Source organism: Staurois parvus, unplaced genomic scaffold (genome assembly GCF_062004578.1).
Source record: "Staurois parvus isolate SC_StPar_1 unplaced genomic scaffold, SC_StPar_1.0 ptg000249l, whole genome shotgun sequence".
Taxonomy (NCBI): domain Eukaryota; kingdom Metazoa; phylum Chordata; class Amphibia; order Anura; family Ranidae; genus Staurois; species Staurois parvus.
Window position 1 is genome coordinate 11,092,185 of NW_028318045.1, and position 25,061 is coordinate 11,117,245.

At 43.9% G+C, this 25,061-nt stretch overlaps 1 protein-coding gene across 1 annotated transcript in view; it reads left to right on the top strand.

Moving 5' to 3' along the window:
- Positions 1-25,061, top strand: part of SMC1B (structural maintenance of chromosomes 1B) — a 191,437-nt gene that overhangs the window by 76,616 nt on the left and 89,760 nt on the right. Inside the window, exons 10-12 of the mRNA XM_089680767.1 lie at positions 14,626-14,811; positions 19,211-19,390; positions 20,307-20,453. Of these exons, the coding sequence (XP_089536893.1) occupies positions 14,626-14,811; positions 19,211-19,390; positions 20,307-20,453 (513 nt within the window). The remainder of the gene's footprint in view (positions 1-14,625; positions 14,812-19,210; positions 19,391-20,306; positions 20,454-25,061) is intronic.

A 25,061-nucleotide genomic window follows, 5' to 3' on the forward strand; every position in this document is an offset into this window, starting at 1 on the left:
TATTTTTTTTATAACCTAACCCTGCTTTAAAATTATTCACAACTTTATCCCTGACCTGTCTGGTGTATTCCTTGGCCTTCAGGATGCTGTTTGTTCACTAATGTTTTCTAACAAACCTCTGATGGCTTCACAGAACAGCTATATTTATAGTGAGATTACACATAAATTGACTCTATTTACTAATTATGTGACTTTTGAAGACAATTGGTTCAACTAGATTTTAGTTAGGGGTATCAGAGTAAAGGGAGTTGAATACAAATACATGCCACACTTTTCAGATATTTATTTGTAAAAAATTATGAAAACCGTTTATCATTTTCCTTTCACGTCACAATTAAGTGCCTCTTTATGTTGGTCTATCACATAAAATCCCAATAAAATACATTTACGTTTTTGGTTGTAACATGACAAAATGTGGAAAATTTCAAGGGGTATGAATACTTTTTCAAGGCACTGTATTAAGTGTACAAAGGTGACCACTGCTTAATACGAACGAGGGGTGGATAACCCAGGTGGAGACAGAGAGCAGGAGTGGTGTAAACCCTATTTTTTTGTGATCGTAATTTGACCCAGGGCTTAGTGGGTTTTTTGATCTGGTGAGTGAGGTGTATGGGTGAACGTTACTCACATGGTGACAGAGAGAAAAGGAGTGGAGGGACACAAATGGCACCATATTTTAAAGGTAAATCACAGCACTGAAACTGGTCACTTAAATTTTTGAGAAGCACAAAGCACTTTTTTGGGACATTTTATATTACACACTTTGTTTAAAATTGCACTTTATGTAGATCTATGAATTTGTTATAGGTTATTTGGGTAATTGCCCAGAGTGGCGGCACAGTGGCTTAGAGGTTAGAACTTCAGCCTTGCAGTAATTGGGTCATGAGTTCAATTCCCAACCATGGCACCTCCTGCATAGAGTTTGCATGTTCTCCCTGTGTTTGCGTGGGTTTCCTCCGGGTACTCCAGTTTCCTCCCACACTCCAAAGACATGCTGGTAGGTTAATTGGCTCCTGTCTAAATTGTCCTAGTTTCATCCCTGGCCACGTGGGATCTCCTGCATGGTAGGGGTTGAGGAAAGACCTGGCAACCTACTCTGTAAAATAATGGAAAGAGAATTCATGGGAAAAGTCACTTACGAGGGATGGTCCATGCATTCGCCAAGGATTGGATACGACTGAATGGATAGATAGATAGAATTGCCCAGAGCTTCTGAAAATAATAAAAAGCAAATTTCTTTCTCATCCACAGGGTGGCATAGGAATTCTTAGACTGTGTTGCTATACTGCTGCTTGCAGGAGAAATGAACACTGGCAGTAAAAGAGCCATCAGCTATCAGCTGGGGGGGGGGGGGGGGTTATCCAGCTCTGGTTTCTGGACGTTTCTCCAGTTAGCTAACAAGCAATGGTGGGTTCCTGCTGGGATAGTTTAATTCCTGGAAGTCTCCCTAGTTAGCCAGTAAGCATTGAAGAGATTCATGCTAGATAGGTTCAGTCCTGGTAGTCTCTGCAGTCAGCCAGTGAGTGCAAGTTTATACTAATCTCTCTGTGACAAAATAATCAATTAGTATGACCTGTGAGTTCATTTATCTCTCAACCCTATGCATAGTCATATGCAAAAAAGAAAAGGAAAACCCTGGGTCTTTAAGAGTACTGATACAAGTACACAAATATAAAATTCATGTATTTCTGAATTGTTCATTAACCTTTTTACTGCTACCACATTAAGTCTTACGTTGGCAGTTGCAGTGGGTGGTTTTACACACACTAAGCCACGGCGACTGTGTGTACATGCCACAAGATGACTGTCGGCTGTCCAATGACAGTCATCCAGTGGCTGTACAGAGAGTACTCCCCTCAACAAAGCTTGACATGTTGGGTATCTTTTTGCTCTCTGAAATCTCATCATTTATATTTTGACAAAAAAAATTGTGTGATTGTTCTGCGTATGTGTGCCCTAAAATTGAATTTAGTATATTGTTTACTGAAGTGTTGCACTTGATAAATCATTGTGCAAAAATCATGTGACGTAAAAAAACTGGAGCTACTACCATTTTATTCTACAGGGTATCTGCTTTCAGAAAATAATCACTGTATAATTATTTAACTGAGCTTCAGGCCTAAAATTATTTTTTTTTAAACATGAGCAAAAAAGTTTGCAAAAATGGCTGACCGCAAAGGTGCACCAGACCTAGGGAGACCGTTGTTTTGCGTTTTCATTTGTGAATGATTGCACCAACTGTTGTCACCTTTTCACCAAGCTGCTTTGCGATAGTTTGGTAGCCCAGTCCAGCCTTGTGTAGGTCTACAATCTTGTCCCTGACATCCTTGGACAGCTCTTTGGTCTTTGCCATGGTGGAGAGTTTGGAATCTGATTGTTTGATTGCTCCTGTGGACAGGTGTCTTTTATACAGGTAACAAAATGAGATTAGCAGCACTCCCTTTAAGAGACTGCGTCTAATCTTAGCGTGTTACCTGAATGAAAGACATTTGGTAGCCAGAAATCCTGCTGAATGATAGGGGATCAAATACTTATTTCCATCATGAACATGCGAATCAGTGCATAATTTGTTAGACATACATTTCTTTTGAATTTTTTGTTGCTATTCTGTCTCTCCGTGTTACAATACACCTCACTCACCACTCAATTTTTCGACTGATCATTTCTTTGTGAGTGGGCAAACATTCAAAATCAGCAGGGGATCAAATGATTATTTCCTTCACTGTATAATTATTTAACTGAGCTTCAGGCCTAATATTATTTTTTTTAAACGTGCAAAAAAGTTTGCAAAAATGGCTGACCGCAAAAGGGATGAAAGGTGCATCGTAAAAATGTATGGCTGGCATGAATGTATGCATCATATTGCTAGAAGATCTTTTTTACCTTGCTCCATTGTGTGATATACTGGAGAAATTCAATGCAATTCGTATCAAAGCCCAATATTCCTTCAATTCACAGAGTGATGGGCGTCAATGTGACATCTCTATGCATTTCTTCTTGGTGCATATCTTCAGGAGACTAGGAGTATTATAAAAGTTCAAAGCTCAATGCATAGCTCCCAACTGTCCCCGATTTAAAACAATCCCTTTGTGTCAAGGTCCTACCTTTCTTCAGAGCTTGTGCATCTCCATGTGCTGGCATCCATCTTGGTTTTCTGCAAAGCATGGTGGAAACCTTTATGCCTTCAGGCTTCTGCGGCTCCTCCTCAGAAGGGTCTGGTTGAGCACATTTAAACCTGCTGTCTGCAAGTGTGCTCTGCACTTGTGTCCTGTATGTTGCCCTGTTGCAAGCTCTTGTGTTGTTCCCATTGCTCTCCTGGTAACCGACTCGGCTTGGACAAGACTACTCTCTGCGTTAACCCTTTACCTGACCTCCCGTTGCTGAACCCGGCCCGTGACCTGAGTATTCTTTGCCTACCGTCTAGTACTGTCTGCTCCGTTGTTATTGACCCAGCTTGTCTGACTACTCTACTCGTGTTACCATCTAGCTCCCACCAGCTGTACGCCATTGGCGGCAGTCGTTATCGCAGCTGGGGTCACTCGGGGGCCGCGACCTGGTCTCAGGCTGCGTCAAGTCCATCCCCACCATCAGGGGCCCTGGTGAAGGGTAGCCTGGGGCTTAGACTCCGTGCCCTGAGGGACTCTGGTCTGTGGGTAGTGGCTGTCGTCAGTCGCAGCGTGACCGTACCATAGGCCTGCCTGCCCATTCCAGCGTTCCTGCCCTGACATTACACAAGTGCCATGAATCCTGACGGTGCAGGTACGCCTTCGATCCCTATGTTACTCGCCAGACTTGACCAACAGGATCGCTTGTTGGATCAGTTCGCTCAGGCGTTGTAGGCTCTGCTTGCACGCACAGCGCACCTTACCCCTGGGGCTATTAGGGCAGTTGTTACTCCGGTGGACTCTCCCACTGTTGCTCCGGTTGTTGCACCTACCTCCGCATCTGTTGTGGAACCCGCGGTACCCAGAGGTATGACTGGTTCTGCCCCTCTTCCTCAGCGCTTTGGGGGGGAACCGAGTCAGTGTCGTGGTTTCCTTAACCAAGTGGGGATTTACTTTGAATTAATACCTCATGCTTTCCCTACTGAGAGGGCAAAGGTGGGCTTCCTAATCTCGTTACTCTCTGATAGGGCCTTGGCCTGGGCTAATCCCTTATGGGAGAGGAATGACCCGGTGATTCACGTGTTTACCCGTTTCGTTGCCTCCTTCCGTATGGTATTCGACGTACCCGCTCGCTCCGCTTCTGCTACCAAATTGCTCATGTCCATGCATCAGGGTTCACGAACCGTTGCCGAGTACGCCATCGAATTTCGTACTTTGGCGGCAGAGGTGGGTTGGAACAATGAGGCTCTAGTGGCTTCTTTCTCTCATGGTCTCTCTGATGCGTTGAAGGACGAGATCGCAGCCAAAGAACTGCCTTGGGAGTTAGAGGCACTCATCTCCTTCCTAATCTTGATTGACACCAGGCTCAGAGAGAGGCCTTCATTTAAGGAGCGGCTGCGGAGGCCTCCTAACCGTTTGGCGCCTACGTTTTCTGTCCCACCCGTGCCTCCCTCTCCTCCCACGCCTCCTGGGGATGGTTTGTCTGGTAGTGAGCCCATGCAGCTGGGGTTTGCTCGCCTTTCCGAGGGGGAGCGGGCCTCTCGGCGTCGGGAGAGTCGCTGCCTGTACTGTGGACTCGGGGGGCATTTTCGGCAGTCCTGTCCGGTCCGTCCGGGAAACGCCCGCACCTGAGATCCTGTCGGGGGCAGATCTTGGGTAAAGTTTCCTCGTCCCCGGTTTCCCGTAAAGATAAACTGCTTATCACCGTTGTCCTCTCTTGGGCAGGAGGCTCGGTGACGGCCCAGGCGTTGGTAGACTCTGGGGCTGGCGGTTTGTTTATGGACAGTTCGTTTGCTGCCCAGTACTCCATTCCTCTGCAGGCTTGAGAGACTCCATTGGTTCTCGAGGCGATAGATGGCAGGCCCTTGCAGCCATCGCAGGTTACCCACGAGACCCTGCCGGTGGAGGTAGCTATTGGGGCTGTTCACAGGGAATTGGCCTGTTTCCAGGTAATTTCTTCCCCGCACTACTCCGTGGTTTTGGGCTATCCCTGGCTTCAGAGGCACAATCCGACCTTTGATTGGCGATCGGCCGAGATTCTCTCATGGTCACCACGGTGTAGGGCTGGTTGCATCCGTGGTCCGGTTAAGGTGCTGTGCACCTCCTCGGACTCTGTGCTGCCCACTGAATATGGGGAGTACCTGGACGTGTTTGACAAGGTGCGCGCCGGTGCCCTGCCTCCTCATCATCCATACGATTGTGCCATAACCTTACAAACTGGTGCTACTCCTCCGCGTGGCAGGGTGTATCCTCTTTCGGTGGCAGAGAATCAGGCCATGGAGGAATACGTTGCGGATGCGCTTTCCCGGGGGCACATTCGCAAGTCTACGTCTCCAGCAGGAGCTGGGTTTTTTTTTGTGAAAAAGAAGGGAGGTGAGCTGAGACCCTGCATTGATTTTAGGGGTCTCAATCGGATCACGATTAAAAATGCTTATCCTATTCCGTTGATCACCGAGTTGTTTGACCGCCTCAAGGGAGCAACGGTCTTTACTAAACTCGACCTTAGGGCTGCCTACAACCTCGTACGGATCAAGGAGGGCGACGAGTGGAAGACCGCGTTCAACACCAGAACCGGCCACTATGAATACCTGGTTATGCCCTTCGGGTTGTGTAACGCACCCGCGGTCTTTCAGGAGTTTATTAACGATGTCTTACGTGACTTGTTGCAGCAGTGCGTGGTGGTTTACTTGGACGACATCCTGGTTTACTCTGCGTCTATGGAGACTCATATCCAGGATGTTAAGCGGGTGCTGCAACGGTTACGTGAAAACGAGCTTTTCTGTAAGCTCGAGAAGTGTGAATTTCACCAATCCCAGGTTGCCTTTTTGGGCTACATCATTTCCCCGGTGGGTTTTTCTATGGACCCTGAGAAGGTTTCAGCGGTTCTGCAGTGGCCTCGTCCCAGTGGTCTTCGGTCCATTCAGCGCTTTTTGGGATTTGCCAACTATTATCGGAAGTTTATTAGGAACTTTTCCACACTGTCCAAGCCTCTCTCAGATCTGACCAAGAAGGGCAGTAACCCTCACGAGTGGTCACCCGAGGCCATCTCAGCTTTCAAGGCTCTGAAAGCCGCCTTCACTTCGGCCCCAATTCTGTCTCATCCCAATCCTGGGTTGCCTTTTGTTCTCGAGGTTGATGCATCTGAGACAGGAGTAGGCGCCCTCTTGTCCCAGCGTCGGTCACCCGAGGGACCCCTACTTCCTTGTGCGTTCTACTCCAAGAAGCTTTCCTCTGCAGAGTGCAACTACCAGATTGGAGACAGGGAGTTGTTGGCCATTATTCTGGCTCTCAAGGAATGGAGGCACCTGCTTGAGGGTTCTGTGGTCCCGGTCCTAGTTCTCACTGACCACAAGAACCTCACATATCTCTCGGAGGCTAAGAGGTTGACACCCCGTCAGGCCAGGTGGGCTCTGTTTTTGTCACATTTTAACTATGTGGTCTCTTACTTGCCTGGTTCCAAGAATGTCAGGGCTAATGCCTTGTCGCGGCAATACTCTGAGCTGTCCAGGGAGGACACTGAGCCGACCTCGGTCATTCCTCCAAACCAGATCCTGGCTGCCATTCGTACCAACCTGACTTCTCCCCTTGGGGAGCAGATTTTGGCGGCTCAAACTAACGCTCCCCCTGAGAGACCGGCTGGAAGATGTTTTGTACCTGAGGGATTGCGTACCCGCTTGCTACCATAATTCCAAGACTGCCGGTCATCCTGGTAGGAAACAATTGTCCTGGGTCGTTTCTCGGTTATTCTGGTTGCCATCTCTCCGTTCTGACATCGCCTCATATGTAGCAGCTTGTTCGGTCTGTGCCCAGAATAAATCTCCTCGGCACCTTCCATTGGGCCTTCTGCAACCCATTCCCAATGGGGAGCGTCCCTGGTCACACCTGGGCATGGATTTTATTGTGGATCTTCCTGCGTCTCAAGGTCATACGGTCATTCTTATGGTGATCGATCGTTTTTCTAAGATGTGCCATTGCGTTCCGTTCAAGAAATTGCCGACTGCACAAGAACTGGCTACGGTTTTCGCCAAGGAGATCTTTCGCTTGCACGGGTTGCCCAAGGTGATTGTCTCGGACCGTGGGAGCCAGTTTGTGTCCAGGTTCTGGAGCGCCTTCTGCTCCCAGTTGGGTATCAAGCTTTCCTTCTCTTCGGCCTACCACCCTCAGTCCAATGGGGCTGCGGAGCGTTCCAACCAGGCCCTGGAACAATTCCTTCGTTGCTATATATCGGATCATCGGGACAACTGGGTCGATCTCCTGCCATGGGCAGAGTTTGCGAGGAACTCGGCTGTCAACTCCTCCTCTGGGATGTCCCCCTTCATGGCCAACTATGGGTTCCAACCCGCTGTATTGCCTGAGTTGTTCTCTCCACAGGACATTCCGGCTGTGGATAACCACCTGGCTGCTCTGAGCTCCTCATGGGGGCAGATTCAGAGGTCCTTGAAGGACTCAGCACAGCGCCAGAAGCTCCAGGCTGATCCTAGACGGTTGCCCGCTCCCTCATACCAGGTCGGAGATCGGGTGTGGTTGTCTACTCGCAACCTCAAGCTTTGGGTGCCCGCACCAAAGCTGGCCCCCCGTTTTTTTTGGTCCTTTCCGCATTCTTCGCAGGGTGAACCCGGTTGCCTATGCCCTTGCTCTTCCTCCTGGGATGCACATCTCCAATGTCTTCCACGTATCCCTGTTGAAACCTCTGATCTGTAATCGCTTTACTGCCTCTCCGCATCGGCCTCGTCCTATCAGGATCGACGGCCAGGAGGAGTATGAGGTGAGCCGCATCTTGGATTCTCGGTTGGTCCGCGGTCGGGTACAGTTTCTGGTCCATTGGCGTGGTTATGGTCCCGAGGAACGTTCCTGGGTTCCTTCCACGGATGTTCATGCTCCTGCCCTCCTCCGCGCTTTTCACGCCCGATTTCCTCAGAAACCTTTTGTTGAGCCGCGGAGGGGGAGGGGCCCTTGAGGAGGAGGTACTGTCAAGGTCCTACCTTTCTTCAGAGCTTGTGCATCTCCATGAGCTGGCATCCATCTTGGTTTTCTGCAAAGCATGGTGGGAACCTTTATGCCTTCAGGCTTCTGCGGCTCCTCCTCAGAAGAGTGTGGTTGAGCACATTTAAACCTGCTGTCTGGAAGTGTGCTCTGCACTTGTGTCCTGTATGTTGCCCTGTTGCAAGCTCTTGTGTTGTTCCCATTGCTCTCCTGGTAACCGACTCGGCTTGGACAAGACTACTCTCTGCGTTAACCCTTTACCTGACCTCCCGTTGCTGAACCCGGCCCGTGACCTGAGTATTCTTTGCCTACCGTCTAGTACTGTCTGCTCCGTTGTTATTGACCCAGCTTGTCTGACTACTCTACTCGTGTTACCATCTAGCTCCCACCAGCTGTACGCCATTGGCGGCAGTCGTTATCGCAGCTGGGGTCACTCGGGGGCCGCGACCTGGTCTCAGGCTGCGTCAAGTCCATCCCCACCATCAGGGGCCCTGGTGAAGGGTAGCCTGGGGCTTATACTCCTTTCCCTGAGGGACTCTGGTCTGTGGGTAGTGGCTGTCGTCAGTCGCAGCGTGACCGTACCATAGGCCTGCCTGCCCATTCCAGCATTCCTGCCCTGACACTTTGCCCCTCTTTCCTCCTCATTTGTCCCTCATTTTGGTCTTATATCGTTGTATATAAAATGCACTGCTTATCTATCAGAAAGTGTTTTATATAGGGCTAAACCTTTCATCCAATTTCTAAATTGCTGCATTTGTAAATTCCGAAAGCCAATATAAAGGAATAATAGTGGTTAAAAAAAAGCACTTGTGGGTTTAACCAATCATTTTTTTGTACAATTCTTCTTTAAGGGAGGCGTGACGGGGTGTGTCCTATGCCTATATACTTTTGCTATTCGGTGTCCCTCATTCCCATCTCAGAAAGTTGGGAGGTATGGCTGAATGTGCAAACATAACGTGATGCTAAACACATGCTGTCACATGACCTAGCGCTTTCCCAGCCTGTCTGCAGGGAAATATAAGCTGGAGTAGCTTCTAGTCCTTTGCTATTGGTCACATGTTCAGAATGAAAAAAACAGCCTTTTGGATTTGGAGTTAAAATAAATAATACCAATAAACTGTTTTAAATATGCATACAAATATATATATATGAAATCTCTATTATTTTATGGCAGTAACATGATGGGGGTGGATTTCTGGCAGTCACAGGCTGTGTCATGCCCCTCCAGCCTGCCTGTTAGAAACAGGGAGGTGAAGCCGCCATCAATCAAGATGTAATATCCTGCCACCATTATGTTTAGCTGATTAGGAAGAGCAAGGGAGTAGGCTGTAATTCACCATTGTGTATATGCCCACAGGTGTGACTCTAAAGACATATGGGCTGCTCAGCTGTGATAGGGAGATGCTCAGGGTAGAAATTACACTGAAAACAGAGCATGTGCACTAGCTGTCAACTGCTCTGCAAAATATCCAACTGCAGTGGGGACATAGACAGGAGGTGGAAACAGAACAGCAGGATTAACCGGTTTTGTAATACAAAATTTGTTAGTTTTTAATGACCAGCCAAATTAAATACATTTATGTCTTTCATATGTATGTGGACCCAACTGTCAACACTCTCCTTTGTTGTCTCAATAACGGTTTACCATAAACATCATGCATGAAGATCTATCTATATAAGACAAGGATGTGTGTCGTTTCCTGAAGCTTAAGACAATACTTGTCTGCAGTAATGTAATAGTATTGATGGCTTTACAGTAATGTGGTCTTCCTCAATGTCAGAGTTCTTGGTCCCAATCATTGAGAAAAAGTCCCAATTCTGAGCTCACGCTGAAATCTGAAAGGACCCAGAGTGCCAGATGTCTTCAAAGGAAACAACCCATGGACTAGATTTTTCTGGGGAACAAGGGCAATGCTTACTGGGTGTCAGGGGATTTATCCCCTCACTTATCCCTCTCCACAGACAGGTATGTTTTTAATCTGGCCGGTTTAAGTTTATACATTGAGTTATAAACTATTAAAATTCTCCTAGTCTCGTGAAGAAGTGGCTATAAATGTCCACAAAAACATGTAGAGACTTAAAGTATGAATTCCAGTTTATTATCTACAGTATACTTTTGCACTTTCTGTGAAAGTCCTTGAGTTGTTAGTGACTACCATCAATGTTCCAGTTCATACAAAACTGTTATTCAGGTCTGGGCAGTGTGTCTGTGGATTTCCTGTAGGATTATGGGTCCAGAGATGAGGCAGTTGCAGTGTCCCCATCTCTAATTTGCTGTTGTTGGTGCTTGTATTGGGATCCAGATCATAATATGGGACCTCTGCAGTGTCTGGCTGTGGTTCTTGCCTTACTTCGTACCTTGTTTCTAGTAACCTTGAACTCTTTGTTCCCCCCATGAACTTCCTATTTAAGCAATGTCTCTGTATTTGCCAAATTATTGTGCTCTCTTCAGCCAATCTCTTGCTCCCTTGCATCCCTGCTGCTGTCCTTGGCTTTGCTACCACTTGCTATCGTCTCTTGTGAACCCATGTAGCTACTACTTGTTACTGACCTTTTGTTCATCAGCTTTGCATCTGCCTCATCCTATCCAGCTACTACTCATTCCTGACCTTTTGGCTTGTTCATCAACAGTTTTTCTCCTTGTTCCCCATCTGCACACCCCCACTTGCTCTTTTTCTGCTGGGACAATCCAGAGGGCTGCAACCTCGCATTAGCATGCAGCAACACCCATCTCCACCAGCAGGAGCTCTGGTGAAAACCGGCTAGTGCTTATACTGCTTAAGTGAGCCACCATTATCTGCTAGGGTAACCTGCTTGTTCATTCATCCAGCTGACAGCCTAAACCTCTCTATTGCTACAGCCACTGAACTCCGACCCTAATCCCAAACAGCCAGCCAGGTAGGCATATGCTGGGTTATGGTTCTTTTGTTTGGTGCTGAGGGCCTTTGCTACTGTAGCAACTATAGCTGAATGACCAGCTTGTCCCTTTATTTTTGGACTTATATTTTTATGTACGATGCAAGTTGGCCACATGTGAGAGCCCTCCTCTGTTTCGCTCGGCCTATATAAAGGTAATTGTTTCTCTTTTTCATTTTCCCACTCTTTATACTCCCCAAGTTAATCGCTCGGCAATAATTCAACTGTATTCTGGATAGAGCTTGCATGCTATTTGCCTATAGCTTACACTAAATTTAGCAACTTAACTGCTAATATGAAAAAGGGTTTGTTTGTTTTTTCTGAGATGTGTAAAGAAAAAATGGAGATGTGTGTTTATTTCGTTCCACATTTCCAAGCAATAAACAAATTGTCAGGTGGGTATACCTATATTGCCTTTACTTCTAGTAACCAATGCGATCCCTCTTTCCAATGTTATGACTCTAATCTTCTGACGCCCTAATTGGAATATAGCACTTCTGGACTAAGCATCCAGCAAAGAAGGCCTATGAAGAACACTGGTCAGCTTAGGACTGAACCTTGGATAAACAATACATGCAATATTGTATTGCACATTTGGAATCTTACCTGGCAAATTCTTAACTCATTTATTATTCTCTGTTTGATATTGTTCTACTGATGTTCACTTAGGCAGTGTGTTGTACATCCCCCCGGGAAAGAAAAAAGACAAGAAAAGGTGACAGTGGTTTTTTTTAAGCTTTATAGTGACTATATCCATGACCTGAGAAGAAATGTACATCATTGCTTACACTGACAATATAAATGCTTGGATCTCCTATCACTTACCAGGAAACACCTCAATCAGTTTGACAATAGTGGTTATAGAACCTGTCTGAAAAGCAAGTTCCCAAGTTCAAGTGTGCCTTGAATCACACCTAAACCAGCTCCCCCTGCTGGTTCATCAACCCATCATAACTTTGGACTGCTAAAGCAGAGTGTTTCGGTCAGGGGTCAGGCTCAGGGACCAGTAGTAAATGTCCACACATGATCTCGAGCTCAGTCAGAGTGACCATCGGGTTCTTGGCCTACTCTCTTTACTAAGACCCTTCTCCCCAATTGCTCAGTTTGGACAGGCAACAAGCTCTTGGAAGTCTTAGTTGTGCCAAACTTCTTCCATTTGAGAATTATGGAGTCCGCTGTGCTCTTGGGAACCTTCAGCACAGCACAAAGTCTTTGTGGCCTTCCCCAGATCTGTACCTTGCAGTAATCCTGTCTCTGAGCTCTGCAGGCAGTTCCTTTGATTGCATGGTTTTTGCTTTGATACAGAGTGCATTGTTAGCTGTGAGGCCTTTAATAGAGAGATGTGTGCCTTTCCAAACCATGTCCAATCAATGTAATTTACAACAGGCACACTGCATTCAAGGTGTAGAAACATCTCTGTGTCGATCAAGAAAAAAGGGAGGTGCCAGAGTCTGAATACTACCAAAGTAGCATAAAACCCCTCTTGCTTGAGGGAAAAGTGTAGTGCTTACCTTCCCAACTCTCCTGAGTAACAGCAAATAATTTTCTCCTAAATATATAAAACTTAAAAGTGGTTGTAAACTTCAGACATTAAATCTGAACAAAATATATATTTCAATAGTGTTTACTTGCCTCTCTCCATCTCCTCTCTGCTTACTCTGTTGTCCGCATGAATCACTTCTGACAAGTTTTCCTGACACCATGAGTTAAACGTGTAAGGGGAGGGATCTCCAGCAGGCAGCTAGTGATTGACAGCCTCAGCTTTGTTGCTCTGTGAAGGAGGGTGTGTCCCTTCCCTCCAATCAGCTCTCAGAGCTCTTGTGTAGTGTGTAACTGCAGCTCTCTTCCCCCTGCTTTGTGAGTCTTTCAAAAATAATTTTCATCTCTGAGCTTTACAAAAATGTGCAGGACAAATGCCACAAATTAACAGGTACAACTTATGTTGGAGGATTTGCTTCTCTTCTGTGTATCACCTGAGGCTAGTCACTTCACTGGGTATTGGTAAGGGTTTACAACCATTTTAAAGAGAACAGCGAGAACTTTACCAACACAGGAAACGTATCCGGTTCACTTTAATGCCCTTTTCCCCAACAGTGTATACTTATCCTCAGCTTCAACTCATTCTACACAGGGCTGAGGACCCTCCCTGCCCCATGCGACAGTCCTGGACAGTAGGCAAAGCCACATGCTATTGTATTTAAGAAATAACAGATATTTTCTTTTTTCTCAGCAGGTGAATGGAGTGGGGGGGGGGGGAGATAAAGAAAGGTGAGTATGTGTGCTGGGCAGCAGGCATTAAAATATAACTGAGAGCAAAACCTGCCAACATCCGTGACAAAGGGATGGATGGGGATCCAATTCCCGTTCCATCAAACAGATGAAAACGGACAGGTGGTCCGTTTTCATCTGACCGTCCATTGAGGAAAGTGAGCAGCTCTGTGTCTGCCCTGCAGCAGCTCAGCAGACACAGACCTGTCAGCTTGCTCAGTAGGGATCTGTGGAGAGATCCCCCCGCTGAGCATGCGGGTCCGCTATATGGGCCCGCCCCATGTGAAAGTACTCAAAGAGCAGTAAAGAATTGTCTGAGGATTTGAGAACTCAAATTGTGGAAAGGCATGGACAATCTCAAGGTTACAAGTCCATCTCCAGAGGTCTTAATGTTCCTGTGTCAGCTGTGCACAGCGTGGTCAAGATGTTTACAGTCCGTAGCACTGTAGCTAATCTCCCTGGATGTGTACGAAACAGAAAAATTGATCAAAGATTGCAACGAAGGATTGTTAGAATGGTGGGTAAAGAACCTTGATCAACTTCCAGACAAATTTAAGCTGACCATGAGGCACAGGATACAATTGTGTCAGCTTGCACTATACGTTGCCATCTAAATGAAAGTTGGGTCAATTGTCAGAAAGTTGGGTCTCCATCTTGGGTCTTACAGCAGAATAATGACCCACAGCAAATGTCAAAAAGCACCCACAAATGGTTTCAGACAAAGCCCCGGCAGAGTATTGAACTGGCCAGCAATGAGTCCAGATCTCAGTCCCAAAGAGCACCTGTGGAGAGATCCCAAAACAGCAGTTGGGAAAAGCAACCCTTCCAATCTGAGAAACCTGGAGCAGTTGGCGAGAGTAGAAAGAAACTTATTTTTTACATGGGGTGTGCTTCCAAATATTAAATGGAGAGTGCCAATAATTTTGTCCAGTCCATTTTTGAGGTTTTGCATGGAATGTGTCAATTTGGATTTTGTTTCTCCACTTTTTTGTGTCATACCAATACAAACAAAAGAAATAAACATGAGAATGCCTAAATATTTCTAATTGTAACAATTTTCTGGACAAAGTGGTGAATTATCTGACAGAAATGCAGGGGTGCGAATATTTTTGGCCATAACTAGGTTTAGGCTGAAATTCTACTTTAACTCCTGTAATGGTAGATAAACTCCTGCTCAAAGAGAAAAAAAAAAACTTAAAATCTTCAATTCTCATAAAGTCTGTACTTCCTTAATAACATAACACAAGCCTCTGATATTAACTAAATAAGCAGTTTAATAAACAGCAGTGTCAAATTAAATTTATGTATGGTGTTTTCAATGATTTTCTGTAATTTTTTATTCTGTTATTGCAAGTTTGGCAGATTATTCGAGCTGTGTCATCCAATCCATAAAAAGTACCAACTAGCTGTTACCAAGGTTTTTGGCAAGTACATGAATGCCATTGTTGTGACAAGTGAGAGGGTGGCAAGGGACTGCATCCGATTTCTTAAAGAAGAAAGAGCAGAGCCAGAGACTTTTCTTGCCTTGGACTATCTGGAAGTGAGTTTCAGTATCTGTGCAACTTTGTGATTACAGGAACATGAGATTAACATACAGGCTATGATCTCCAATTTAGCAGAAGATAGGTTTTGTAGGTGAATACAAAAAAATTTACAGGAAACCTTAAAGTGATTCTAACGGCTCAAGGTTTTTTACTTTCGTGCATTCTATGCATGAAAGTAAAAAAAACCTGTGTGCAGTAGCCCCCACTAATACTTAATATAATCATTAGTAGGGTCAAATTGACGTTAGTTTTTAATCATAGTGGCAAGAAATAAAGGATGGAAAATTGTTCTTCGAACAAATTTCTATCTGTATTGTTTGTTCAGGCAATTACATTCCTTCCAAAATCAAATGTTAAAGAATATGTTCACCTTTCAGGAAAAAAAAATAAATGTACATATTTTTGCAGAAAAAAATTAGCATTTATGTTTCTTTCTTACAGGAGCCTGCAAAGCATTGTACTTGTGACCAGTGGATCACGGGTGCAATGTCATTCTCCTGCACACACATCCTCCAGCTTTCTGCTCCTATCTCTGTACTGGCTTTCTGTTACAAAGCTGGAGGATGCTGCAAAATGTTACATGTTAAACCCTAAATATGGGTGTGATACAACATGTTCCAAAGGGGAACATAGCCTTTAACCCTTTCGCTGCCAGGTGCGTCGGCTCTCCTCCCCTTTTTGTTGGAGACCCGGAAGCAACGTATAAATTGTTACTTGTAGGTCCCCATCAGTGCCCCTGGCATTCATTACTAATGCACTGCACTAGATTCAGTAAAGCACAGGAGAGGCCTCTCATTAAAGAGATCCTGTCACCTAGAAATAATCACCTAGGAGACTTTTTGTTCCCTGTGATTTAAAAAAAAAAAAAAAGAAAATTTTTTTTGAGAAAATTGTAAAAAAAAAATTAAATTATACTCCAGCACATAAAATCCCCCCAAAAATGTTTTGAGCGCCCCCCCACTCACATAAGCTTATGGTCGTATGCCTACATCTGAAAAAATTGATTGCAATACACATGTTACATAACGCCGGAGTGAGAGCAATATTTCTAGCATCAGACCTCCATAATGCTAAACTGATGACCTATAGGGAACTTTTAAAGTGTTGCCTATGGAAAATATAGTGTATTAACGTTTGTCACCATTTCATGAGCGCATGCAAATTTAAGGTTTGACATGTTTGGTATCTACTTACTCGGTGCAGCTTTGCATTTCCTAGACCTTTGTGGTAATAACTTGGAAACACCACTATTTTGTTCTCTAGAGTGTCTACTTTCAAAAAATATATAATGTTTTGGGGGTTTGTGCAATCTTCAGACCTAAAACAATTTTTTTAATGTGGGCAAAAACTGCTCTGGCAGCGAAAGGGTTAAAAGCAAACTTTTGAAGTACTTTAGAACAACATTCATTCAGTCATGGAAGGTACAAAGAATTTTTGTACAAATATTCCTGCTAATATTCTTGTAGTGTATAGCCAGCTTTAGCCTTGTCCCCAGACCAAACCCAAGGCAAATTTTTGTTTGCTAATAGTATTATACTGCAATATATATAACAGGTAATTCACACATTCTATATTTCTGTTGGGTACCTGCAGCTAATCCCTTTCCTATTACTGGCTTAACTTACTTTGTTCTGCTCTCTCTGTCTGTGTGGAAGCAGCCATCTTGATAGGGACAGGACAGGGCTGCCCTCTGATAACAGGTTATCTAATAACACCGATCCAAAAAATTAATGAAGCAAAAGCAGTAAGATGCATGCAGTGCAGATCCTCAGATTTTAAATTCCTCTCCAGCAAGAATAACAGTGAGAGGCATATACATAACATCTCCAAAATGGTGAGATAAGTGGGGAATAGACAGAATCTGGTGCAGCTGTGTATAATAGCCAATCAGCTTCTATCTTCAGCCTGTTCAGTTAAGCTTTTGAAAATAAAAGATACAAGCTGATTGGTTGCCATGCACAGCTGCTCCAGTCTCAGTACCTTTGCCCAAGGAGTCAAAGGTAACAGTGCCTTAGATGACCTCAACCTTCGGGTATACAGTTATGACTTGGTCGGCACAGATGTTCCTAGGCACTCTTATGTGTCAATAAGTGCACTGCTTATTTGCAGGAGAACATCAAAGGCAAGTCTTTCAGGGTACTGCTTATACAGTAAGGAAAAAACCATTTTATGATGTTTCCTCTAAAATGGCAAGCCTTTACTTTTTGACTTCAGGTCCTAATTAACCACTTGTCTACTGGGTACTTTCACCCCTTGCTGCCCAGGCCAATTTTCATCTTTCATCGCTGTCTCACTTTGACAATTGCACGGTCATGCAACACTTTACTCATTAAATTTTTTGCATTTTTTTGAGACATCTTTCTTTTGGTGGTATTTAATCACCTCTGGGTTTTTTATTTTTTGCTAAACAAGCCAAAAACAACTGAAAATTTAGAAAAAAATGTTTTTTCTTAGTTTCTGTTGTAAAATTTTTGAAATAAGTAATTTCTTTCCTTCACTGATGTGCGCTAATGAGGCTGCATATGGCGTCCACCCGGAAAGGTGAGGGTTTTTGCCAGCTGCCATTCGGCCATAGGCCGGGCAGGAAGAGGTTAAAGGGATGTTAAAGCCTCATTTATTTTCCTAATAACCACTTCAGGACCGACTGCCCACATTGTACTGCGAACGGACAGCCTCTACAGGCACAGCAACTTACCTGTACGTTGCTCCCTGCTTCCAGGTTCAGGGTACGTGTGTTTTACCCTCAGCCCCCCTCCTGTGGTTACATAGCCTGACTTTAGCAGCAGGTCCCCGCCAATGATTCATAGCGAGGATCCTGTGGATGATTCATGTCCAATCATAGCCCAGAGCCCTGTGTTGACAAACATCACAGGGCTCTGCACAGAGGGAAAAATCTCTTTGTTTCTTCTCCTCCCTCTCTTCACAGCAAGGAACAAATAGATTTTTAGTAAAAAGCAGCACATAATACACACATTAACACTTGTCAGGCTCACACTAACCAGTTAATGTACACTTATTGGGATTTTTTTCTTACTAAAAGACATAACAAAATGCATTTTGTCCTAAATTTATGAAGAAATTTGATTTTTTTTTACATTTTTATTAGATATGTTTTATAGCAGAAATACTGTTTGTTTTTTCAAAAATTTCTGTCTTTTTTTTTCATTTCTATAATAAAATAACAGTGGTGATCAGATACCACCAAAAGAAAGCTCTGTTTGTGTGAAAAAAAAAAATGTCATTTGGGTACAGCATTGCAGAACCGTGCAATTACTAGCTGAAGTAGCACAGTGCTAAATAGCAAAAAATGCCCTGGTCATTAAGTGGGTAAAAGCATTCTGGAGCTCAAGTGGTTAAAATAAAAAAAAGGTTATTCTTACTTCCTGTTCTGAAGTCCCCTGCCAGTACACTTCGATCCTTCTTCCTGCAGTGCCCTCATAATAAGCTGCGTGCTATGGGGGCACATGTGCAAGCAAGCTCCTGAGCTGTGTTATGTGCGTCCATAGACAAACAGCAGTGCTCAGCAACACCCCCTGCTCCCTCCCCACATGATTTGACTGACAGCAGCAGCTGTGCCTATGGCTTCTGCTGCTGTCTGTGTCTCCTGTGAGGCCAGGAAGTGAAAGGAAAAGAGCTGCAGCTTGGGTAGCACTGGATTTCTGACAGGTAAGTGTTGGGGGAACAGTTAGTGGGGAGTTTTTACCTTAATGCAGAGATTGCATTAAGTTGAAAAAACTGTTAGACTTTAAAACCGTGTTTCTAAATTTTTTTTCAGTCACGGCACCCTTTAAAATTTGGCACAATCTTGAAGCACTGCTTTCTAAAATGTAAAAACAAAATGAACAGTTTTATACATTACAGCAGCGCCCAACAACGTAGGACACCTAACGTTAGAGGTAATTTATTCTTATAAAGCAAATGCACATTTGCACACTGGTACTGACTAGTATTCCAGTGTTTCTCTTGTCTCTCAGTTTCTCTCCCTCACTAAGCTCCCGTGAGTCCAGTTCTAATGGAGGAGGGGGGGTGCAAACAAGGATGTTGTGCAAGCGCCAGAAGTTCTCCTTATCAACCAATGACATCATCGGTTGTTAGGATGCTGACTGGCCTACATGGTGCTAAAGGTTATAATGCTGCCAATTAAAACCTGTGGCCTTTTATGACAAAGAGGCAGGCTTATTTTTAGATATTTTGCCAAGGCAGCCCTGAAGAACCCAGAAAGCATCCAAGGGAACACTGCATGAAAAAGGCTGCTTTGGATTTTCCAGACCAGTGGAACAAGGCTGAGGCATTAGAAACACCTCACTCTGCTCCATCCACCCCTGCTTTGTGACATTGCTTTTCACATTTAACTTACAGCTGTTTAATAAATTACAATTTGCCTTTTGTTTACAGTTAAAGCCAATCAATGAAAAGCTGAGGGAAATTAAAGGTTGCAAAATGTTGCTTGATGTGGTACAGTGCCCAAATGCCTCTCTAAAAAAAGTGGTTCAGTTTGTTTGTGGGAATGGCCTGGTGTGTGAAACAGTCAAGGAGGCAAGACACATTGCATATGATGGTCCTGAGAGGCAAAAAGTAAGTGTGTTAAAAGTTCCATTTGCATTTCCATGTTTTATTTGACTACCACTAATCAAAACGCCAAAATCTGTATTAAATATAAAGTGAAGTGCTATTTATATACAGTACTTTTCCTGAACGCATTAGAATCCCTAGCTGGAAATAAACATATAATCAATGTCTGGCTTTTGTGGATTTCAGACAAGTGGCCCCTTTAAAGTACACACTTTAGGGTAAACTTGTGCAAACTGGCTTGCTTTAAAGTCCAATCCCAAGCCACGAATATATTTACCTTTCCTTTACTCTAACACTCTGTTCATCCAGCTGGAGTGACAGAAATATTTGTTACTTCTGTGGCAGGAAAATTATACTCACCAAGTTTGACAGTGCAGGTGCTAGTGCCTAGTGCTGTCATATGTGGGTGAGCAGACATTCAGCCCTATATAAGTTCCATCTGGAAAACTGATGTGCTTACACTGGGCTGTTTTTGCTCGTTCCCTGCAGCCAATTGGTGCAGTGCAGCAGCAAAATCAAGGATGGAGGAAAAAATTGTTGACTGTATTACTTTATGCCTTTCATGGGTAAAGCAAAGTTTTGGTTTATCGCAATGCTGATTTTCCTACATCCACTTCTATAGAGCCGGAAAAGATAATCTCAACTGCTGTGAAGGCATTTGCAACATTCATTTTAGGCACTGAAGTAAGGCAAGTTATTACTTGTTTGGTTCATTTTGATTTATAAAAGCGAGGAAGAATTGTGTCTGTGACTTGCCACAGTGATCAATCAAGGTGCACCACAGTGATGGGCTTAAACTGCTATTTTGTGACAACACCCTCCTGTTTTCTTACCTTCGTGGCATCTTTTTAAAGTCAGACCCGTTTTTTTTTGTTTTGTAAATTCATTTAAGCATCGATGATATTGTTTTGCCTTTCAGACAGTTGCTCTGGATGGAACTATGTTTTTGAAATCCGGTGTAATATCTGGAGGCTCAAGTGACTTGAGGTTTAAAGCTAAACGCTGGGATGAAAAAGAGATAACCGAACTAAAAGAGAAAAGAGATGCTTTGATGAGTGAACTGAAAGTAAGATTGGTATTCTAATATTTGCTTAAAAATACACTTTGGTGTAAAAGTTAGGAAGAAAGTGTCCAGCTAAAATGTTTTCACACTCAGAACTGACATCAATAAAAGTAGCTCTTTCAAAATGTCTCTTCTTGGTTCCTTAGAGACATAGTAAGGTTTTCCATTTTCCTATTTCCATCTGTGGCCATCACCCATTGACATACCATGGGGAGGGTTGGTGTGCTGCTATCTGGCTGGGATGCAGGCTCTTGCTGCATTCAGGAGGTAGATCCATAAGGAGAGCCTATACTGCGTTTTAAGTGGACTGAGGTACAGCAAATACTCTGTAGAGTCCTGAGGAAGTCACGAGGTCACGTTACGCAACACGTCGATGGCAATACGTGGTGACGCACTTCCGGCGCGGCGCCATCTTGGAACACCCTTCAGCCACATGTTTACACCCATGGTATGGAAACAAGCTGTATTTCATCTTGCTGATGTAAGTGTGCATTTGACTTAGTTTTTAAGCAGTATTAAAGCGGTTTTACACTTCTTCTTTTATCCTATTGGGATCTGAGTTGGGATCCATCCTGCTCATCTGACCATCAAGGATATTATAGGAGAGGTGGAATCAGTGTACTGGGGATATATCTTCAAGTCATCTACTCAAGAGGAAGGTTATCTTGATTCAGTGGTGATATTATATGCTCTGTGGCCCTGCAGGGTCACAGATAGGAGGTGAGAGGCCATTTCAGCCGGTTCTGGATTGCACTTCGGTGTGTGTGGGATTATACACAGTCCATTGATTTTGCATGAGCGGAAGGAATGTGACACGGATCACTGGACTTTTTTATATGTGCACTGTGTGCAGTGGTTTCACATGTTTTTAAGATCTCACATACCTAGTTCCATTACGCACTATTTTCTCCTTTCACATACTAAGGAGTGTGTTGTTTTGTTGTACTGACCATGTGCTTAGTATGATATTTTATCAGACTATTTATCTATTCCTTTTTAAGCGCTACATCATTTTTGCTTTATAAATACTCTGTAGAGTTACCTCCAGATTAGATCCCAGTGAAATGCATTATCAGTCCACCAACATCTTTCCAGTATGAACATACCTCTTGGCATGACCAAAAGGAAAGCATGTGTAATGGAAGTTGGATTCTGACATGCTCAAACGGGGTGGAAGGTGATGTGGACGGCACTCCTCAGAACAGAAGAGAATCTACCACAGCTTCAGTTTTGGGGTGCCCTGAGAGTGAAAGTGCCGCAGAGGTTTTTTAGTGGGGAAAAAGTTTGAAACAGTGGTCGCTAACACCAGGGGGGACTGCTGGAGTCAGGACTATATAATATACAACTTTGCAAATACATAGTTCTGACTCCTAAATTCTGACTGTTGTGCAGTATATGATCAGAACAGTTTGCAGAGTGCTCAGGAGTTAGGTGTTCCCCCATGCTGGTGACTAGTGTGCTACCTTCACTCACTATGCCCCCTTATACAGGTGGTCAGCGCTCAATGCATCCCCGTAATTGGTGGTTGTGCTTAGTGTACCCCCATACATTGGTATTTATAAGGATGATCCCCTTATATTGGTAGTCAGTGATCAGCTTGCCCCCATACCCTGGTATTCAATGTGGTGACCCCCTTACATTGGTGGTCACTGCAGTTCCCCCCTTACATTTCTGGCCAGTGTAGTCCCCCCTTTGTGTTTAGAATTATGCCCCCCTTTAACTGGTGCAACCATGGCACTGCAAAACATCATATGCGGGGCATGGAGGGTGCAACGCTTGGCAACCCTGCCCCCCCCCCATGGGCAGTTTCTTTTGTTCCAGCATAGACTGCTTCCCCAAATAAGCTGTGGCTTGACAGCTACAGCTGTCTGTCATTGTAGAGCTGTGCTGTTTGTTTTCAAACTCTGTGCCTGCCTGGTAGGGCGGGCACTGTATGGTGTAGCAGCCTGACAGGTAGGCTTCATCTACAAGGTGGCCACAGAGTGCAGAAAACTGTCACTGCCACCACACATTAAAAACAAAATGTCAAGTCAGAGCTCAGCAGACGAATGGCCCCAGCTTGGTACCAAGCCATGGCCCAGCTGATGGAGAACACTAGTACAGAGATTTACTTAGCTTTTACCTGAAGCCTGCTTGCACCAGTCAACCACCCGTGATAACTGGACTGCCTGATGATAACATATGGGATCCCGAAAAATCTATTTCCTATGTTTTTTCAAACTCCACAACATGCTGGAGAGTCTTGGAGGCTTAGGAGCCCATAGAAACTGGATAAACACAGTTTTCATTTTTTCAAGAATGCTGGGTGCATGTGGATCAGGAGAGTTTGGGATAAACACAGTAGTCAGCAATGAATGACTATTTTTAACATGTTGCTCCTGAACCAGGTGTGCATGAATTTAAGCCATTTTGCAGTTCCTGACATATTGCAGAGACAGTGTGAAGTTTTCACAAAGGATGTCTCTTACTGAGCAGGTGAGATGCCCAGCTACTTTAAGCTTTCCATTGACCCATTTGAAGTTCTGCTTAAAGTGATTGTAAAGACTTATGTTTTGTTTTTTTAATTCAAATAACAAAAATTCCTGCTCTGTGCAATAGTATTACTCAGAGCATCCCTGAATCTCCTCTTCTGGGGTCCCCCGCTGGTTTCTAGGCTCCTGTTCTTCTCTGAGTGCCCCCATTGCAAACCGTTTGCGATGGGGGCACTTGTGTAGATGCTCTCCCGAGCCTGGCTGTGTATGGACACAACTTGGCCCCATCCCACTCCTTTTGACTGACAGCAGCAGAAGCCAATGGTAATAGCCATTAGCACAGAGTTGGTGTATAGAATTTTTCACTGATCACTGTATTACTGCAACTAGCAACATCATATAGCATCATGGTCGGTTAGCGCCCCTCCCAGCCAGGGTCAGCTAGCATTAGTTTGCCCACACACTATGGCACTCACGCTATAGGTCGCTGATCACTGCCATTACTAGTATAATGTTTGTACAAAACCAATATATTGATCACGAACAGAACTATACTAGTGCCTCCTTACTATAGTGTCTCCAAATATTCAGTGTTAGCAGGATCAGCCCCGTTCACTGACTGCACTAGTGTTTAGCCCCTCTGCTGTTTTTCCACAGCACAACAATACATCATCACCCAACTACAGCTCTTTCCTGACAATTTTCATGGAAACATATCGTAGTTTCCAAATTTAAAACTTTATTGATCCTAACCCTCAACATGGGCATTGCAAAAAAGAATGAAACCACAAAAAACTTCAGCGCAGTCACTGTAAAGAAAAATATAGTGCTACCCCTCTAATCAAAGTGCTATATACAGGTATAGTAAATATGACTATTATGACCATAAGTCAAAGTGCATGTGTGCTTGTATATTAAATAGTAAAAAGAAAAAAAACACATGTAAATGCATGGACTAGTGTCTCACCGTGATGCTTTGACCCAAAATTAGGTCTCATGCGCCTTCCCCTTATAGTAACGGGGTCTCCTTCATCATGGTTGCTCTCTCCTTCTCTTCTCCACTGTTGACTTCAGTCCACCTCCATTCTCTGAAATCCCGTGGTATACACAAGAGATTCTCTCCAAAAATAATAAGATATATAGCGTTCTCTGTGTGGGTAACAATATTTTTTTACCTCTAGTAACCACATACAATCCAGCACTAGAAGGAATATGAAAAATAATCAAAGATTTACAACCCATCTTAACAGAGGATGGAACTCTGAAAGAAATATTCCAGCAATCCCCAGTACTGGCTTTCAGACAGCCCCCAACCTCAGACATAAACTAATCAGTAGGAAACTTCATTCTGATTATAATGTCACAAATAATGTAAGCAAACTCTGCAATTAAAAATGCTGCAAACTGCAACCAAATTAATCCAAAAAGAGTCACATGCTCAAGAGGGACCTTCAATATCACCGGATCATACAGCTGCACCTCCAGTAATGTTGTGTACCCTATCTAACACAAAACATATAGCAAAGGATTTTAGGTGAGTGAAACAGGACAGAAGTTGTGAACAAGGATGAATTTACACACATACAATCAAGGAACATAAGATGAGTTGTGCACACCTGTGGGACACCATTTCTCACAACCAGACCACAGTAACTCAGTATTTTAGTTCTTAATGGGAATTTCAAAACTATTCAGAAAAGGAAAACTTTTGAACTAAGAATGTTATTTCTATTTGATACAAAAGATAACGGCCTTAATTTAGACATGGGTTTTCTCACTCCTCCAACAGTTTTACAACCCCTTCTGTGACTGTCAGTCCAACCCCCCCAGTCTTTGCTTTTACTCTCTTACCTCTAATCTAATTCTAGTTTTATAACCATTGCTGTGTACATTTGTTTGTGTGTTTTTTCTTTTTTTTTTTCTCCTGAGAGATTGTGGGATTTTTTTTTAACATTCTGCTAAAACTGTGAAGTAGTACTGCTTGGATCTTGAAGAAGGGGACATACCCCCAAAAGCTTGTCCTGGAAAATTGTATCCTGAAAAAAGTATCACGAACTGTACTCAATATTTTATTAAAATAAATATACTCAACTTATAAAGTACACTATAACTGGTGTACTTCAGTATCCAGATTCAGAGA